General features: G+C 54.2%; 1 protein-coding gene across 4 annotated transcripts in view; it reads left to right on the top strand.

Moving 5' to 3' along the window:
• Positions 1-19749, top strand: part of AK8 (adenylate kinase 8) — a 128186-nt gene that overhangs the window by 4620 nt on the left and 103817 nt on the right. For 2 of the 4 annotated variants that reach the window (XM_033858934.2, XM_073806742.1), the window contains exons 3-5: positions 5149-5198; positions 7412-7525; positions 17109-17177. In XM_033858934.2, coding sequence (XP_033714825.2) covers positions 5149-5198; positions 7412-7525; positions 17109-17177 — 233 coding nt within the window. Of the gene's footprint in view, positions 1-5148; positions 5199-7411; positions 7526-17108; positions 17297-19749 lie in introns of all 4 variants that reach the window. The other 2 variants (XM_033858935.2, XM_033858937.2) reach the window with 2 other exon arrangements.

Raw genomic sequence — 19749 nt, 5'->3', positions numbered from 1 at the left:
GCAGGGAAGCGCAGTTCGGGGAGGTGTCCCTTCCCGCCATCCCCCCCACCAGGGACCCTCCAGCACATCTGTGCTCACATCTCCTAGTTAAGTGCGACGAAACGGCGAGAGATCATTGCTCTCTCTCGGCCTCAGTTTCCTCCTCTGTAAAATGGGCATGTCTGGTAACAGAGACGGAGGCAGCAAAGCTCCGGCCTCATCCATGGCGACTGGTCAGTGACACCGTGGGAAGGGATGACAAGGCCCTGATGCTGCCGCCGGGCTTCAGGTGGTGCCACGCAAGTGTCCACTTGTGAAAAAGCTTAATGAGGATTTTCTAAATGAAAACCACACTTGATAATAATACAACCATTTGAACCCTGAGTTGGGTTGTGGTGGCCCTTGCTACTTATGGTTTGAAAAATTCTGTTTAGGGGCGTGTGTGCCACGCTGTGTGTTCTACCACAGACCTGAAGGCTTCGTTAGTCTCCCGGCTAGAAATTCAAGAGCCTGAAATTTGAGGCACAGTCCATCTTTATGCTTTACTCTTGCTCCTCTGTGTGCAGAAATGAGTTTCAGTGTCAAACTATCCACTTGACCAGAATTCTTAAGTTCACATGTCATCTGATGCAGTGCAGTCGGCATCGGCGGGACCATCCTCTCAGGCGCTGGCCTTGCAGCCACCTGTAAGAACCTGCTCCTCTGCCCTTTCCCACCTCCCTCCACCCTCCTCAGCACCCCTTTACATTCGTGCCGGGGCCTCCTTTCCAAGGCTGCCCTCCACAGAGCCCTGCTCTGTTGCTCTCCAGTAGGGGTGGAGAGTTCAGATACTCCCCGTTCAGCTGGAGCTGGGGGCTGGCCTCCTGGCTGTCCTCCCCCATGGCTGGAGTCCAGGCTTTTGGTCCAGGTGCTCTCTCAGGGAGTCGAGTCACTGGATCCCAGTAACCACTGTTTTGCGGGGTTGATTTGTTCCCAGAGCCCTCCATCCCCACTCCCAGGCCTTGGGCCGGCAGCTCTGAGGGGCGCTGGGACATCTTTGCCCCTTGGCTCAACCACGTAAATGAAGAGAGGGGCATCTCTGAGTTCCCCTTCCGTGCCCAGGCCTCCACCTGCAAGTGAAGAAAAATGTGGGGCCGGAGGAGGAGGGGAGAAGACCATGCTTCCGGAATTTCTCTAGGAGAGGGCGAAGGTGAAAAGAGTTTCACCCAACCCTTGTGGTTCTAGAAGAGCACAGGAGGCCTGGAGAGGTCCCCTGATGTCCAGCGAGCACTTCTGCAGCCCCGGGCTAGTGGGTTGGTCGGTCCTGCCTTCTCCCGGCCACGCAGTGGCCCGTGTTAACTGCAGCCGGGTGCTCAACCCTCTGCCTCCTGGATGTGGGCGTCGGGTGGGTAGGGGTTCGCTGTGACGCACGGTGGCATGGCCAATGGCTAGTGTAGAGGGACAGAAGGCTCTGGACTCTTGGCGGTGAGCGTGCATGTGAGGGAATGAGGGGAGCCGCCGGCACAGGGGCTGGCAGCCCCTTCGCTGCAAGAAAACCAGATTTAGTACAAAGTGAGCATTTACAGTAGCCCTGGGCAATATGAAAGAAGGCGATGGTGTGTATAATGGTATGTTTCGTTTTTTATCAAACGTTTGTCCAAGAAAGCTGTGTATTAGAGCTCCAATACCTAAGGGTTTTCTTGTGAATTTTAAATCATGCTCCTAGTTAAACCTCAAAAGGCTCTGTGGATGGAAAGGGTTTTTGATTTCCTTTGAAGTGGGTTGAAGAAGTTGATTACTCTTGGCAGTCAAGCAGCCTTTTATGACACTGTTTATAAATAATTACTCATGAGCAGGCCTGGAGTTTCAAGGTGTTAGATTTTAAGAAACTGAAATTAATCACATAAATGTGTGCAAGAAATTAGGTGGGGAGAAAGGCTGTGGATGTTCCCCTTTTAAAGTATTTTCATAGATGTGTACAATTTGGGTGCCACTTACAGAGCCAGGAAGGGGAGGGCTTCCCCAGCAGCCATGGAGCCTCATAACTTTTGTCAAAATGAACGTGCAACCTGGGAGTCAGCTCGTTCCCAAAATGCTCTTGTCAAGGTGCGGCCAGCCCCGTCTGCCCGGTCCCTCAGGCCCTGGGCCTTGTTGCGTCTGGCCCAAGTTCTAGGGAGCTTCAGCGGAGGCCTGGGGTTAGAGCCCTGCACAGGCAGCAGGGCGTCGGGCACCTGAGCCAGACCCCCATCCTCCCCCCGCCGCCCCACCGCCCTGTCTTCCTCTGGCTTCGGCAAGCAGGCGTTCTCCCCGCGGTCCGAGCGAGCTCTTTGCGTCAGCGCACCAGTCCCCTCCGCCCTCGACCTCCCTCCCTGCTGCCCTGATCCTGCCCCTCCCCGCCAGCCTTCTGTGGCATCCCAGCTCCGATCTCCCCTGACCAAGTGTTCCCCAAGCCACCTGGTTTCCAGGCTCATCCCATAAGCAGTGTTTTCCACTTGCTGTGGCTTCTCCCCTCAGGTTGCAGGGCCCCGGCAGGCCTTGCCCCAGGTTACAAGGCCAGAGCAGAGAATGGGCTGTGAAGCCCCGCCCTGGCTCCCACCCCCGCAGCCGAAAGTGCCTTGCCTGCCCTGGGCCTGTGCCCTGAGCTGCTCCACTCAGTGGAGCCCCGACTGTGGACACGGTCTGGGAGGTGCTGTCCCTGGCGGCCCTGCAGAGCCCGGCTCCCGGTGGCCGTGGCCGTGCGTGAGCGGCGTTCTGGACGCAGGCTGCAGTGTCAGGGGCCCAGTGTGTGCAACAGTGTGTGCTGCTCCGCCCACACCCCTTGGTGGCCTCACGTGGGGCATTGCTCCTGGTGGGTGGCCCCGGGCCTACCTCCCGCCTGGGCAGGATTCTCTGAGCCACGCTGGCCTTTGAATAAACCCCTCTCTACCCGACTCAGCCTCATCTGGTTCCTGCAGCTTGCAACCAAGAATGCCAGCTGGCAGAAGACGCCTTTGTGAGGAGGTAGTGATGGTGGAGACAAAGGTAACCAAACACTCAGTGGCCACAGAGGGCGGCAGCCGAGGAGGAGGCCACCAAAGGTCCTGCTGCGTGTGTGGCTCCTCGCAGCGCCGGTGCAGGAAAGGAGCATGAGACTTGGTTGCCGCCCCCTGGGGACCCGCTCAGCTGCTCAGCAGGGCGACAGGACTCACCAAGGCTGCAGCAGCCCCTTAATCAGGAGTGGGGTGAGGATCTCAGAAGAGGAAGCCAGTGGGGCTGGGGGGGTTGGGGTGAGGAGGACATTCCTGATGGGGAGGTGACGGGTGACAAGGTAGGGACATGGGAAGAACATCATCAGAAGAGCGAGGAAGTCCAAGGTCAAGGGAGAGGATTGCTCGGGGCTCCTGGGCGACCTTCAGGGTCCCCAGCTAGGCGAGGCTGTTAGGATGCCAGGACACATCCCAGCCTCCTGGTGAGGGTCAGGCCCCTCAACAAGGGTCCAAGGGGTCTTAAAGGAACACAGAGCCCCTTGGCCAGAAGGACACTGGCAGCTGAGTCCGCCCTGCTGAGGAGGCCCGGAGGCTCCCTTGCCGAGCGTGACCTGGAGAGAAAGGGTATGTGCAGGGGTTTGCTGAGCTGGAGCCTGGCCGTGCCTCCTGGCAGCAGGCCAGGTGCTGCCCCAACCAGGGCCTTCCTGTCCCACAGCCTGATTCACATCACCAGCCCCAGGAAAGGCTTTGGGCTTCCGGGAAGCAAGCTGCTTACATTTCACAACAGTGGGGCCAGTGGACCAGAGTTAGAAACATGGACAGCGACAGTGTTTGCTCTAAGGCCGTCAGCTGGAGGCACACAGACATCAGGCAGCAGCAGAAAGCTGTGACGTGTGTCTGACATCCTTCGTGGGCTTGGGGAGAGGCAGTTCCCTCGCGGAGACGGGGCAGAGGCCGGCCCTCCCTCTCAGGTCTAACGCGATCACCTCGCGGACCCGGTGCGGGCCTCAGGCCACCTTGCTTTCCTTGGCGGCATCCAGCCCAGTGCGAGCTTGGATGAGGCGCTCGATGGGTGTTTGTGGAGTGAATCAGTGAATTATCCTGAACTTGCCCTCTGCGTTTCCCCTGAAAGTGAGAAGGTGCTGTGAACTGGGGCACAAGTCTGTTTAGACCCAAGCAGCCTGGCCAGGTGTAGGTCTGCTGATGATCATGAACTCGGGGGCCAGACCCTCTAGTTCCTTCTCTGTGTCCACTCCCAAACTAGGAGGTCCTCCACCTGGATGAGGCTCCCTCTCGGAGGCCTGGCAGGAACGGGACCCGTGAGTTGCTGTGCACACCTGTTCATCCTTCCCGGTGGGCTGGGGCCAGGCTGACAGGCAGAGGCAGAGGCCTGGTTCCCCAACCTGGGTGCTGCACCCCTCGCTTCCCACAGCTGGGGGAGGGATGACATCATCAAGGTGGCACTCAGGGAGGAACCAGCGTGGGTTCACCTGTCCAGACACCACATTACGTTTCCTTCGTTTTGACCCAAGCCTTCCAGCACTTTTCTTAAGATGCTGGGTTTTTTTTTTTTTTCTTTTCCAATGGCCAGTACCTACTCGCTAGTCTGGTAGTGTCTTCGGGAATTCTGCAGGGTCGGGAGCCTTCCAGATCCACGAGTATCACACCGAAGCCAGTGGTTTCCATCCTCATAGAAATGCCCATATTTGAAAACAAAGCCTTTTCTATCTGGGGTTTTATAAATCTGGCCCGTACACTCCAGGCTTTTCCCCATTATTTCCCTCTGTAAAATGATGGGGAATACAATTTGCTAAATAAAAAGGCATAGATATTAAAAAAAAAAAAACACCTTTGAAGGTCGATTTACATAAAATACAGCTTTATTTGAGAGCATGTCCCTGAGACAAAGTCTCTGTTTAAAATGCTTTATGGTGTTTGAAATCCCAATTTTTCTTCATATTTATTAGTTTGGCAAACAAGTTACCCTGTCCACATCCCCTTGGAGACAGAAAAATAAACCATCTCAGTGATCACTTACCTCTCTAAACACAGAGAGTGTGTTCTGTGGTGGGAGCATCTCGGAGCCACTGGGTTACAAACGACCGCGTCACTCCCAGAAAATGAAATCTGGGGAGGAAAGAAATACATACACCCAGAGCTCTGCAGACGCGGGAGGTTGCTTTGTCATATTGAATGGTGACACTCAAATCTCTTTATTCCACAGTGCCGAAGATTGTAATATTAGGTCCACCCGCCTCGGGGAAAACAACTATAGTAAGTGTATCATATTAAGTGTGGTAATACGGGAGTATCTCATTTGTCCTGCAGAGACGGAATGAGACTGCACGTCTGCGAATTTTCAACATAACTGAGCTTTTCTTCATCTTTTCTCTCTCCTACTTCTTATCTTCTCATGACAAGAGGCAGTATGTGTTTGTAGTAGAAAACCTAGAAAATACAGAAAACAAAAGTGGAGTTCCCCAACCATCCAGAGATAAGCATTCTTTGAATGTGTGGGATATTCCTTCCAGGGTTTTCTCATGGCTACATGGCCACCATCCTGGCAAACCCTTGGTTCCATCCTTAGGATACATTTCTAGAAGGGGAAGCGCTGGGTCAAATGGCACACACATTGCAAAGACTTTTGGTGTGGAATCTTCAGATTCACTCGTAAAATTTTAATTATGAAATGTTTTAACCAGTCAGAAAAGCAGAGAAGCTACACCAGAGATACTCATGTATCCCACTCCTGGATTTTACAGGTACTTATCATTTTGTCATATTTGCTTTGACGACTTTCTCTCCATTTCAAAGATAGTAGAACTTTAAAGATACGGCAAATACCTCACCCCACTTCCCTCACTCCTTTTTGTCTCTCCCTCCTTGGAGGCAACCCCTGTCGTGAAGCTGAAGCTTCATTCCATGTATGGTTTTAATCTTTTGGCTCCTTTTTGAAGTGCCAAAGCGTCTTCAGTTATACTCATCCGAGATGGAACTCTGTGTTTGCAAAAGCCTGGTTAGTGAGCATCAGGTAACATAAGTTAATGATAAACAAGAAGGTCCTACCGTAGAGCACAGGGAACTATATTCAATATCCTGTAACAACCTATAATGGAAAAGAATCTGAAAAAGTATCTATATATACATCTGAGTCACTCTGCTATACACCAGAACCTAACACAACATTGTAACTCAACTATATACTTAAAAAAATAAACATTAGCGAACTCTTCCTTGATCACTGTATCATCGCTGTCAGCTCTCCTCCTGGGCCCAGATGATGCGGCAGGTGGTTTCCCCCGACTAGCTGGCGCCTGGCTTTATTCTGAAAAGGAATTAAGATGTCTGGTCCTTACATAAAACCACGTGCATCTGCCCTGCTTTTGGAGTTAGGATAGCCAGCTCTTCTGTTTGTCTGTCACCTATCTGTCTGTCCATCCATTCATCCATCCATCCGTCTATCTCTCTGTAGTTTTTCTGCCTCGTTCCTCAGGGTCAGGCTGTCAGCTTTCACTCCTGTCCGCAGTCCACCCTCCCGATCACCATTTCACTGTTAGAAACCAGGGGCTCCTGGACCTGGGGACCTGGCAGTCTCTGGCGCTAACTGGTGTTTCAGCTACAAGCCTTTGGGCAAATTCACTGTTCCCACCCCTGTCTGCTGTGTAGGGACACACAAATCTCATTTTACAATAAGATGATACCTAGTGAAAGCCTAATGGGCTCTTTCCTGATCTTGTCGCTGACATTTCCCAGCACGAGGAACAGAAAGATGAGGGTTCATACCTGCCCTGGGGGACCTCTAGGGCCTTCTTTTTCTTTTTGGCCATGCCGTGAGGCTTGCGGGAGCTTAGTCCCCCGACCGGGGATTGAACCCCGGCCCCGGCAGTGAAAGCGCCGAGTCGTAACCACTGGACCGCCAGGGAATTCCCCCTCCGGGGCCTTTTGAATCATCCCGCTGCTGAAATGGTCATCAGTATAATCTTGGTGTTAAGAACATTTTGTTGCACGATTATACCTTCAAATGTGTTCTTCCCTGGTAGAGTATATATAGTGGCCATTGATAAACTAAACATTCACTTGGCGAGAATATGCCATCCCCCATTCTGTAAGAAAAAAGGAACATTGAGTATGGGTCGTGACCCCTATTAGGGCCTGTCCCCGTGTTTCCTGTTCCAAACCTTTCTTGAGTTAAGAACTCATGGTCCACAGAGCTTGAAGAGGCAGGCCCAGGGCAGTAAAGCGTAGGTTTCCCAGGTCCATTTAGAGTCAATGGCTGGTTGAAGAAGAACTGGCAGGCAAGCAGAATTCCATGGCTGGGAGGGGTTTTATGGGTTTGTCTCCCTTGGTGGCCTCCTTCCAGCCAGAAATAATTATGCTTCCCTGTGACAGCCTTTTCTAGTAGCATATGGAAGGACCCGGGCATTGTAATGGTGTCCTCTTAATTATTCCTTTCACAAAAATGTTCTTTTCCTCTTTCCTTTCTTCAGGCAATGTGGCTTGGCAAACATCTGAATAGCAATCTCCTCAGCGTGGAGAGCTTGATAGCAAAAGAATATTCCTCTCTGGCTGCAAGTGCCAGGACGCATTATCAGAAGTTCCAGGTAGGATGGGTCCTGGGGAGCAGGACGGGGTGAGAGCTCCCAAGGCGCCCCCATCACCTACCCCACTCTTTCCATTTCCTGGTGGATTAAGTGAGAGAAAATACTGGGGTAAAATGGAATATAGGAAGGATGTGACAGCAGGAAGGAGAGAATTCTTCAGTAGGGCACACAGGTCCCGGTGGGCACGGAGGTGAGGGGTTTGTGGTGGGAAAGAATCAGTAGCCGTGAGGATGCTGTTCTGTACCGATGGAGTGGCCCAGCCCTGCTCTTCTTAGGGTCAGCCCGATCAAGTGGGTGGGGGCAGGGCAGGGGTCTCCATCCCATAGGTGATGCGCCTGCTGGCCTGCACCAGGGCCTGCAGGCCTGAGCTGGCGGGGAGTTTAAAGGGCAGTGGTCCAGCTCTCCCCAGAGTGGAAAGACGCTGAGTGCTGCGGCTCAGGGGCACTTCTCTCCGCCCCTCAGGGTGGGCACCCTGTGGCATCCCAGGAGGATCAGGGGTCTGTTTCTAAAATCCCACCAACACTATATTTGAAAGACTTTTTTAAAAATTTATTTTTGGCCGCGTTGGGTCTTTGTTGCTGCACGTGGGCTTTCTCTAGTTGCGGCAAGCAGGGAGGGGCTACTCTTTGTTGTGGTGCGTGGGCTTCTCATTGCGGTGGCTTCTCTTGTTGTGGAGCACGGGCTCTAGGTGCGCGGGCTTCAATAGTTGCAGCACGCGGGCTCAGTAGTTGTGGCTCGTGGGCTCAAGAGTGCAGGCTCAGTAGTTGTGGCTCACAGGCTTAGTTGCTCTGCAGCATGTGGGATCTTCCCAGACCAGGGCTCGAACCTGTGTCCCCTGCATTGGCAGGCGGATTCTTAACCACTGCGCCACCAGGGAAGCCCGAAAGACATTTTTAAAAGGGAAATATAGGGCTTGATCATGTTGGTTCTCTTAAATGCAAATAGAAATTTCCAAATATCTTTGCAAAATCCCCTTTGGAGCATAAGCAGATGCTTCAGTCCGTTCAGGCTGCTGTCACAGAGACTGGGTGGCTTGGAAGCAGAATGTCCCTCACAGTTCTGGAGGCTGGGAAGTCCAAGGCCATGGCGCCGCAGGCTCAGCGTTGGCCGACAGCCGTCTTCTCACGGTAGCCTCACGTGGCGAGAGGGCAGGGAGCTCTCTGGAGCCTCTTCTTAGGGCACCCAAAGGCCCCACCTCCCAATACCATCACCTTGAGGATTTCAGCACATGAAGTGGCGGGGGCACAGGCGTCAGCCCAGAGCAGCGGGGCTGCTGCTTCAGGTGTCCTGTGCTGACACGCAGGCTTTCTCTTGTTTGTAAGGGGAGACAGCTGAGAAGAGTAGGGATCCTGGTGTCTGCTGAGCGCTAAGTGTGCGCAGGCCTCCCCTCCTCGCCTCACGATTTTCCTGCAAGGTGTGCTGGTACCTGGTGAGGTTGAGTAAGTGCCCAGGGCCAGGGCAGGATTCAGGCCCCACCCGGGGCTGCCCAGGGCTCGGGCCGCCAGTCGGGGTGAGAACCCTGGCTCTCTGCCCGTCTCTGCAGAGGCCGCAGCCGAGAGCTGGTCGCCGCCCCTCTTGTGTTCATCTTCAGTCATCAGGCCGGGTCTTGACCATGTGGCCGTGTGCTCACTGTTCCTCCAAGAACTCGGAAGGAAGCTTCCTGACCTCGTGGGCTGCCCATGAATGATGGCTGGTGGGACAAGTAGCAGAGACGGCCAGCCCGTGGCTGCAAGTAGCAGAGATCGCCCGGGCTGCCCAGGGCAGAAAAGGGGATCGGAAGGGGGATGCAGTGACTCCTGGGCCCCGGATGGAGGGAGCACCCACCTCCCTGGCTCTGTGGCCGGAAGCTGGGCAGCACCCTGGCCTCCTCTGCCCCGTGCAGCTGCTTGTCTCTGTCTCCATTCTCCCTGTGGTTCTCCTTTCCTTTCGTCTTCTGCCTTCCACGGCCACTCACGACCACCATCCTCATCCAGGTTCCCGTGTCTTTGGTTCACACCACCCACAGAGGCAGCTGCAAGGCCAAATTTCCAGAAAAGGGATTTGTGTGGGCTAGCTGGTCGGATGGCCCCAGGGCCAGGCCAGCTGGTGAGGGGTGTGCACAGCAGGTGCATCAAGGCCATGGAGCGCGGCCATGGCCAGGAGGGCCCGGCAGGGTGCGGGCAGTTCCTGGAGATGAGGGTGTCACTTAGGCAAACTCCCAACCTCAAGTTTGCCGATAGTAACAGTTTGAGGGAAGTGAAGGAAAACCTCCTTCAGCAAGGTCAGTGCCCACCCCCCGCCCCGCTACCCAAATGGTGAACCGGTTCGAACACCGCTTAACCCAGAGCACTTCCGGACCCCACATCACCTGGCCGGGACTCTCAGGGCAAGCAAGTGACGCCCCTGCACTGCCCTGCCATCTTGCAGGAGTCAGAGCGTGTGGTCAGAGTTTGGGGGATACCAGCTTTTGGGGTGGGAATTCAGTTTTAGAAAGAAAGTGGGTCTCTCATTTCCTGCAGAAGATAAGCTTTTCAGGGTGGGAGAGGCAGGCTCATTTCTAGGATAAAGACGCTTTTATTAGGGTTAGAAAATTCAACGGCGAGGAGGGCGTTTAAGGAAATTCCTCCTGGGTTTCATTACTCTAATTACCAGCATATTTCAGACTACATCGAAGTGCTTTCAAGGGTGTCTTGTTGGGGCTCTTTGGTTCGGAAGCCGGGTGGAGGGAAGATGAAAGGCCGAGGCGTCAGGACTGATCAAGGAGGGACGTGCTCTGAGGAGTGGGGGCGGGTGCGTGGCCTTGCCGCAGACGCAGCCGCCCAGCGAGGCCACTCATTAAGTGTTGTCTTTAGAGCATCTGCTGACCTGGAGCCTTCATAGCTCTTTCTGCAAGCAGCAATAATACCTTCAAATACATGATTTTCTCCTGCTAATCTTGGCTCTGCCCTCCTATACAGAATTCTCTTATGTAGCGGGTGTTAACCAAGACGCTTCCGTCTTCGGAATTTCCAAATGGTTTCTGAAACACTTCCTCATCACCTCCCGTACGCCAAGCACCGTCCTGCGTGCCGTGCCGTGGGAGACCCAGAGATGAGTTCCTTCTCCTCGCCCCTGGGAACTTCTAGCCAGTGGGGGAGACCGAGGGTACCCAACCGAGGATGCAGGGCCAGAAAGCCCTCATGCAGTCAGTCGGTGGCTCGCTTGACTAATTCATTTACTGAGTGTCCTTTGAGCACCTGCTAAGCCCTAGACGTGGCTCTGGGCGGGGAAGAGCGTACAGGTTCCATGGGGAAAGGACATTTCTTTGCAGCAGGAGTTGGATGGAGCTGATTGCTCTAGAGTGTATTAGATTTTTACTGAAAAAAAAAAAGAAAGAAAAGGAAAGCTTTATTATTGAAATCCCTGCAGGAAGCATATGTATTTGCAAATTTAAAACTGCATAGTCCAGAGGTGCTCAACCTGAGCAGCACATTAGACTCACCTGGGCCCCCCCAGACTCTTGTAGTCTGAATCCCTGGAAGTGGGGGACCAGGCATCTGGATTTAAACATGCTCCCTAGGGAGTTCTCGTCTGGTCATCTGGGAGCCCAGCCCAGACACCATTCCCCCTTTCTCATGGCAGTTACTACTTTTACAGCACAGTTATTGCTAAGTCAAGGTTTCTTTGTTGGCGTTAGAGCAGACTGCCTGTGTTTGTTGAGTGAATAAGTGAGCCACACTCCAAAGGCTGCTCAGACCAGAAGGAGCCAAAGCTGGATTCTTCCCACCTTCAGTCCCGTTTAAAACTTAAGAACCTGGTATAACATGATGTACCCAGCGCCCAGTTGTCAGTCACCATTCTTTAACGTCCAAATAATAGCGCTTGTGCCCTTATCCTGCCTCTGTCTACACAGAGAGGTGTAGTCCCCTGCAAGTATTTCTGAGGATTTCCGGGATTGCCCCGCAGTCCTGGCTTCCAAGTCCTCTGGGTTGTCTCCTTCCCTTCCGGCCATTCCATCTCCCACCTGGCTGCTCTCTGTCTTGGAGGCTGTGTTCAGACAGAGCCAGCAGGAGCCCGCACACTCTGTCCTTCCCTGTCCGACACCCAAAGCAGTGGTGCGGAATGGTCCTTTTTGGAAGGTTTGGGGCGGGGGGAGGATGGGGACAGCCCAGGATGGAGACAGAGAAACCCAAAGACCAGTGTCTGTAGCTCCTTTAAAGTTCGCTGGCCTTTCCCACTACCGGGTTTCCCTTCCCGGCCACCTCCCTCTGTGGGCCTGTCGGTGCCCCGTGGTGGGGTCTCTGCTCTCCCTTCAAAGCCTCATCTCCTGTCCTCTCCCTCCTCTCACCTCCTGTCCCCGTTCCAGACTCTGCCTGGGCCCTGCCTCTCAGAACCAGGAGAGTCCGTGCCGTGTAAACCTGCTCTGACAGCCCCGAGTAGCAGCAGAAACTTTGAAAGGAGAGTTGTCTTTAAAGGATTCTCGGGTCAGTTCTTAAGTGAGCGCAAGTCCAAGTACGGGCCTTCCCTCCCCCACCAGCAGCCCCTCTAGGGAGGCCTCTCCCCTCCTGGCAGACCAGGAGTCTCAACTCTTCCCCTTTCTGCTTTGCTCCAGATGGAAGTTCATACAGTTGATCAACAACATGCCCACAACTTCTGAGCAAGTGTTACCCGAAGGTGACACAGTGACGTCAGGGGCCCTGAGGCTGGGGCCTGGTGATGGGACCCTGTGGGCTGCTGCCATCCTGTGGAGGAAGCCCAGGCTGGAGAAGCTCAGTGAGGTGCCCCAGGGGCCAGAGCCAGGGCTTGAGCCTCCAGGGGCTGCGTCTTTGGGGCAGGGGCGGCACCTCCGAGGTTCGCAGGCTAGCAGTTCTGCCCCGGGCTTGGGCGCTGGGAGCTGGGAGGAGAAGAAAGGTCCAAACCGGGGCCAACGCAGCTGATTCTGCCCTTTACGGCAAGGAGGCCGGCTGGCGGTCGCGTTGCCACCGAGTGGGATGCCGGGGGGCCGGGGGCCTGCACCTGGGCTGGGCCTTCTAGGTGACCAGCAGGGGCTGCACTGGGCTCCATCCGTTTGTCCCTGACTGTCCCCCAAAAGCCAGGCTCTGGGGGCTGGGGTGGGAGAGCACAGCAGAGCTCGGGAAGGAGGGAGCCTGATTCTTGCAAAGGCAGTTTGGCAGGACTCTGAGCAGCGGCCCCTGGGAAGCCCCCGCTGCTGACGTGACACATCAAAGCTGGCACCGAGACAGCACAGAGGCAGTGAGCGGCGGGGAGAGCACTCGCGAGGGGCCACGCTCAAAGTCGCCGGCCTGTCCCCCGCCGTGGGGGGCGCCGCGCTCCACCCGGGCCTGTCGCCTTTCAACCCGTGTTCTTTTTTTTTTTTTTTTTTTGCATGTGGGATCTTCCCGGACTGGGGCACGAACCCGCATCCCCTGCGTCGGCAGGCGGACTCTCAACCACTGCGCCACCAGGGAAGCCCTCAACCCGTGTTCTTTGATTAGCTTGCACCCCCTTCGTCTCCCGCATCCCAGAACCTGTTTGAATGCTGCTTCCCGAATGGGTGATGGCAGGGAAGGGAGAGGAATCTCAGGATGGAAACCAGCTGCGCCTGGGGTCGGCGGGGGACACCAGGGGACAGGAAAGGGTAGAAGACATGTGGAGGGGAGGGGCAGGGCTGCTCCCTGTTCCCCTTGGCAGCCTCGGGGGTGGGGCGGTTCCTGGGATCGTTGGGGCATATGGGCACCAGCAGGACACTCTCCCTCTCCAGCAACTTCTTCCACGTGGGGTAGGGTCTTGGGTGCTGGAATTTGCTTAAGTCGGTGATGCTCCAGGTGTGGTCCCCCGACCAGCATCCTCAGCATCACCCGAAAACCTACTCGAAATGCAGATTCCCAGCCTAACCCAGACCTGCCGAGTCAGAAACCCTGGGGCGAGGCCAGTGATCTGTGAGTTAACAAGCTCCTCCGGTATGCACGTTCAAGTTGAGAACTACTAGCTTAAGCAGGAAATTGGCAGAGGGCAGATGTAAGGACACAGAGATGTCTTAGGAGATACTGAAACCAGGGACCAGATGCCGGCTAGCCTCCCTCTTGTCTCTGGCCTACTCATTCATTCATTCTCTCTCCCCCGCTCACTCTTGTTCTTGACTTTTGCTGTCCACTTCTAGAAGCCATAGTGGCCCCATAACTTTCAAGGGGAGACATTACAAGTTCCCATCAGAGGCGCCCCCTCCCTTATCCTCTTGCTGTCTGCTCTTCCTCTTCCAATTCCACATCCTGGAAAAGCCATTCTGGGGCTGAGAGACCTGGTTTCTCTCTCCCCTTTTGTACTGGTTTTATTCCCTTATACTCCCCCCTGTGCCTGCAAAGTGGCTGCTGCAGCTCCAGCTGTTACATCCTCTCAGCTCCAGATCCAGTGGAAAGCAAGGTTCCTGCCCCTGATGATTGCACTCATGTCCTGGGCCTGACTCTCACTTGCTGGGACTGGGCCTTGGGCAGCCTCTGAAACAATCACAGTGGCCAGGAGTGGGATATGCTGATCAGCTTGGACCAATCAGGGCCCTCCTCTGGATCTGATGGTGGGCTTGACCCCACAGAAACTGTAAAGGCTGAAGGACAAGACAGTGTGGCCTCAAAGGAACTTTGGGGGACTGTATATTACTGGAGGTGGGGTGTATGGATGCTGGGCAGAAAATAAAAGCAAACACTGATGTATTGTTACTCATTTCTACTGGTGTAGTGTGTGAGGTCTGAAGAGGGCAAGTCCCAAGGTCACCCAACTGGCTGGAGCTGCAGCAGCCATTATGTAGGCAAGAGGTGGGAGTTTGAACCATGCAGCAGCCATTATGTAGGCAAGAGGTGGGAGTTTGAACCATGAATGGAGCCAGCCTTGGGCAGGGGTTGGGGGGATGAGCCCTCATGCTGAGGGTGAGTCTCTGCTCTACATAAAAACGTCTGTTCCAGGAATCCCGCACCCCCCAGCAATGGGCCTTAGTATTTGGAATTTATTTTGACTTCCCACATCTTTTATCAGAGGTGTGAGTGGGAGTTGGGAGAGATTTGGGCCCAGGCATCAGTGGCCCACTGGGCAGAGCTGCTTCCTCATCCAGATCCTTGCTGAGGAAGGAGGTGCAGGGCTTATTAAGGGGGCCTGAGGGTAACAATTTCCATAGCACCAAGCCCTTGCTGGGGGCCACGCACGTCCCAGGCGTCACGTGTATTACCTCATTTAATCCTCATGGCAACTCTTTGAAGCACTTGGTCTTCGTCTCATTTACAGACGCGGAAAGTGAGGCTCAGAGCACTGAAGGCACTGTCCAGGGTCACTTAGCAGGTGACCAAGGTCCAAATCATGAGTGTCTGAGTCCCCGGCCAATCCAGTGGTCCCCCAAGGTGCTCCCTGGGAACATTCTTTCCCCACTCGGGCCATCCTTCTCCTGAAGCCGGAGAGAGCCTTCTGGATCACAGCTCACAGGCCTTCCACCTCCTCCCCCTCTAGCCCCTGGCCCTCCCTTGTGAGCCGGTTCCCGGGACACCCTTCACTGCCACCTCCACATGCCCAGGCCCAGCCTGCTCTTGTCGGGGAACCCATTCCAACGGCTCAAAGAGAAGACAGGTCAGGGTGCCGCCTGTAGAATCAAGGAGAACTCGAGCCCCCGTGGGGATTGGCCCCCGACCTCCCAGCCCTTCTCTGCACATCTGGTTCCCCACGCCCTCTCTCGGAATCGCTCTGTGTGCGAACTGACCAAAGCCACTTCACTGCGCGCAGGTAAACATGGAGGGGGCCGAGTGCTGTCTATTCCCCTGACTCTCGCTCCCAGGACATAACGAGAGTGAGGTGTGGACGGGTTCTGCCACGTGCATGGACGCTTATTAAAGCGCCATTTCTAAGTCAGCAGCCCCAAGCGTTCCCACAGCCTGTCCCAGAGGCTCCATGATGTCCCAGCTCTCTGTCCCTTTAGGTGCTCCTTCATCACTGCAGGCAGACACGGCAGCATTCCCGAGGCAGGATCTGGTCACTCTGGACGCTGGCTCTAAAATGAGAGGTCCAGACTTTTCTCCAGCATCACTGACATGTTGCCAGGCCCACCGCTTGCCCTAAGGATACTTCGGGAAATTAGGGAAAAGTGCTCGTTCCCCCGGGCCTACGTGTTCCCCCTTCAGGGTCCCCAGCTTGGCAAAAGGAGTGTAAGGTAGATTTCCCCTGCCCCTCACTGCACAGCTGGGTGCCTCTGGGCTCCCCTGCTGGGCCGTGGCCCTGAGGGCCCTCACCCTTACGTGGCAGAGGCCCTGCCCCCTCCTGGAGGCTGGTCAGCCCGGACATAGCTTGGGATGTGTGGCCCAGGGCTGGCCCAGGAGTCTCCCTTGGCCGAGTGTTGGGGAGTTTGGGGAGAAGTACCCGCTTTTAGTGACCGGAGGTCAAGGGGACACCTGGGAGTGGGTTTTCCAGGGGCATGGGCTCTGGGGCATTTGAGGTTTTGTTAGAAAGAGCAGACCTGGTTGTGAAAAATGGGATGTCACTTCTGATCCGAGAGAGACAGCTGAGAAGAGAGGAAGCAGAAGGAAGGCCACTCTAGGTGTCACTCCGCGTCCCCCGCGACCGCTGCCTGTTTGTCCTTCCCAAACCTGGCCGGCCCGGGTTCAGGTCCTGCCTCTGCTCCTGCCTGGCTGTGTAGCCCAGGGAGGTGACCTAACCTCTCTGGCGCCCAGCTTCCCCATCCGTATAAAGGGGATGAAAATAGTACAGACTGCACAGAGCTGTAAACGTTGACTACTGTAGCCTGGCACCCAGCACACGCTCAGCAGAAACCACCAGCATTTTCAGTACTTACTGAGCGAAGTAGGGAACGTGAAGTTTCGTTAAGTCATCAGTCAGCAGGGGCTTCCTCCATCCCCGACGCTGTTTTGGTACAGGGGCAGAGGTGTGCTGGTCAATGTTTCACAACCAGCTCTCTGAGGGAAAAAGCCCTCCTTTGCAGCATTTGCCTATTTCCGTGGTACAAATGCCACAGAATACCAGGGCCTGCTTCAGGCTACCACCGTGGGGTCACGGAACGTGGGTTTGGGAAGAGATGTGCACCACCGGCTCCCTCTCGTACACCGTTGTCTGGGGGACAAAGCGAGTAAGACTCAGTCCCTTTCCTCCAGGAACTGTGAAACTTTCTGGGGAGACAGACATGTGAGCAGGCCCCTGGAAGGGCGTCTGGTTAGTGCAGTAACAGAGTTTGCCATCGAGGATTATGGCAGCTGCCGACCCAGCCCGGGAAGGGTCAGGGAGGGCTGCCTGGAGGCAGTGGCACTTGGGGCTGAGGCTCAGCGGGAACCTGGAATCGCCCAGGTGGCGGTGGGGCAGAGCATTGGGGCGGGGGCTCAGGAGAAGCCAGAGCATGGAGGTGGGCGCGCATGCATGTTGGGGGGGTCATCAAAGAGGAGCCCGGGCTGGACGAGGGCAGGGCCGCAGGCTGGGCCTGGGCTTCATAGAGGCCACAGGGCCCTGGTCCGGGACCTGGAGAAGCTTCGCGTCCACAGGGCCGGGTCCTTGGTTCTTAGCGAGCCCGCTGGCCTGCCAGCTTGTGTCCCTTTGAGCCCCACACGGAAGGTCAGACTCTCATCCTGTGTCATCTTTCCTGTAGACGTTGCCCAACATGCTGCTCGTCAGACTGCTTCAGGAACGCCTGAGGGAAGAGGACTGCGTCAGGCGGGTGAGAAGCCCTGCGTGGAGCCAGCGGGGGCTCCGGGGAGAGGGGGCCTCCTTTACCAGATGAAGGAGACTGAGGGCCGTGTGTTTATGTCCCAGAGCAGAGATGACCTGCAGAGAAGGGTAAGAACCTAAACTCGGTGAAGGTCAGGCTGTACACGTGGATTTCACCTTGGACGGAGGAAAAATAACAAGGTGGCATCTGGGGAGCCCATCGGGATTCCTGTAGGAAAGAGCTGGCACACCCCACGGGGTCACAGGAGAGCCTTTAATGGAAGGACAGCTGCAGAAGTGGGGAGGGAGACGCCCCGGACCTGGAGGGGCAGAGGGAGGATTGGGGGGCCCCCGGACTCTCCTTCCATCCTCTGACCTCTCGCCAGCGCTCTCTTCCGCCAGACCCCGTGAAGCCAGAGGGCAGGGGTCCGGGTGAGGCCGTCCGTGGAGGTCAGCCTCCTGGGGCGTGGACGGGGGTTGTGATATTGTGATTTATAAGAAGAAATGTGTATTTGGTCTTTGTCCAATTTATCAGTTGTTCGGGAATTTTTTAGTATTCCATGTTAATTTTTCCCTTGTGTGTTTTACTGTTATCTCTTTGTAGGTGTTTTTGTTTTTCTTTTTTTTAGTGGATGACCTAACAATTACAATATACAAACTTAGATTTCCACAGTCTACTTAGAGTCGGTATTTTACCATTTCAGGCAGAATGTGCAATATTGGTCTCTTTCCTGTCTTCTCTTTATGTTGTAGTTGTCTTATGTTTTCATCTATATGCATCAAAAATCTCATCGGGCAAATGTTATAATTTTCGGTCTCAAGCATCAAACATATTTTAAAAACTCGAGAGGAGAATAGTTTGCTATATTTATTCAGGTATTTACTATTGCTCTTGTTCCCCCTTCCTTCCTGATGTTCCAAGTGTCCCTTTCCGTCTGAAAAACTTTTGAGCAATTCTTCTAGGGTAGGTATGCCGGCAATTAATTCTCTCGCTTTTCCTTCATCTGGGAATGTCTTTATTTTGCCTTCATTCCTGAAGGATAGTTTCTTCGGGATTCAGAATTCTAGACTGACAGTTTTTGCTTTCAGCCCTTTGCAGAATGTTTCACTTTTAACACTGTGGTTTCTGGTGAAAACCCATAGTCATTCAAACTCATAAATAACGTGTCCTTTCTCTCTTGCCCTTTCAAGCTTGCTTTCTTTGTTTGTATTTTCAGAAGTCTATGATGCGTCTGGGCGTGAATTTTTTGGGATTTATTCTCTGCGGGGCTCCTTGAATTTATACGTTTATGTTTTTCTCCAAACTTGGGAAGCTTTCGGCCGTTGTTTCTTCAACTAAATTCCCACACCGTTCTCTTTCTTCTCCCCTCGGAGACTCCTCTGGCATGAAGGTCAGGCCATCCGGTGTTCTCTCATGGGTCGCTGAAGCTCTGTTGTTTTGTTCTGTTTTGTTTTGTTCTATCCTTTTTCCTCTCTGTTGATGAGATTGATAATTTGTATTGAACTAGCTTCAGGCTCCTTAAATCTTTTCTCTCTCATCTCCAGGCTACTCCTGAGCCCGCCCAGTGAGTTTTTAATTTTGATTATTGTATTTTTCAGTTCTGCCAATTCCATGTGGTTCTCCTTTCTGTCTTCTGTTTCTTTGCCGAGGATTTCTATGTGCCTTTGTCTACAGGGAGCTTTGTCGTTGTCGTTGTTTCAGTAATGGCTGCTCCACTGTCTTGTCTGACAGTTCCAGCCCTTGAGTCACGTTGGTAGTGGTGTCTAATGTCCCGTCCCACGTGAGCTGAAATTTCCTGGTTCTCCCTGTGCTAAGTAATTTTGTACCCTGAACATGCAAAATATTGCCCTGAGACTCTGGGTCTTGCTTGAATCCTACGGCAATCCTACGGCAATACCTATGTTGATATTTTCGTCTTAGCAGACAATTGATTCAGTTGGGCTCGGGTCGCAAGTTCTAACCACCTTCTCTGGGCTGTGGTTTCCACCTCAGTTCTGTTCGCAAGCCTTTGCAGTGCTGTGTGGTTCTCTACAGCTCTGTGCTGTGTGGGTGCCACCCGGGGGGCCTGGGCAGCGGCTGTGCTGGAGGTCATTTCTCAGGAAGGCTGGAAGGCTGTTCGGGGTCAGCCCCATGCGTGCACACCTCGGGGGTGAGCCGGGAGTCCATAAACGACGTCATTTGGTTGCTTTCCCGCGCTCCCCTCTTTGCCGTCTTCTTGGTGACCTCCAGTTCCCTGGTGTCCCTCTATTTGATCTTTTGGCCAGAAAGCTGGGCCTTTATCTACCTGGCTCTGTCACAGGCTTCCTGTGACAATGCTTGTGACCAGGGCCAAGTGGCGGAAGGACAGTGAGACGAAAAATTCATGGGACTTTGCTACATTTTCTAGGGACTGGGGAGGAAGGGTCCCCTGCGCTGTAAGAGTTGCAGGCCCCCGCAGGCCCCCTTTGTCAGGCAGGATGGCCTCAAGACAGGAGTGCAGAAAAACAGAAAAGAAAAAAAAACACAGGGAGATTTCCCCTGCTCTCTCTGCGTGTTGGGAGTCCCATTTCTTTTCTAATTTTATTTATTTATTTATTTTTGG

Source organism: Tursiops truncatus, chromosome 6 (genome assembly GCF_011762595.2).
Source record: "Tursiops truncatus isolate mTurTru1 chromosome 6, mTurTru1.mat.Y, whole genome shotgun sequence".
NCBI classification, from domain to species: Eukaryota; Metazoa; Chordata; class Mammalia; order Artiodactyla; family Delphinidae; genus Tursiops; species Tursiops truncatus.
The sequence above is the reverse complement of the archived record's forward strand: the minus strand, read 5'-3'. Positions and strand labels throughout refer to the sequence as shown.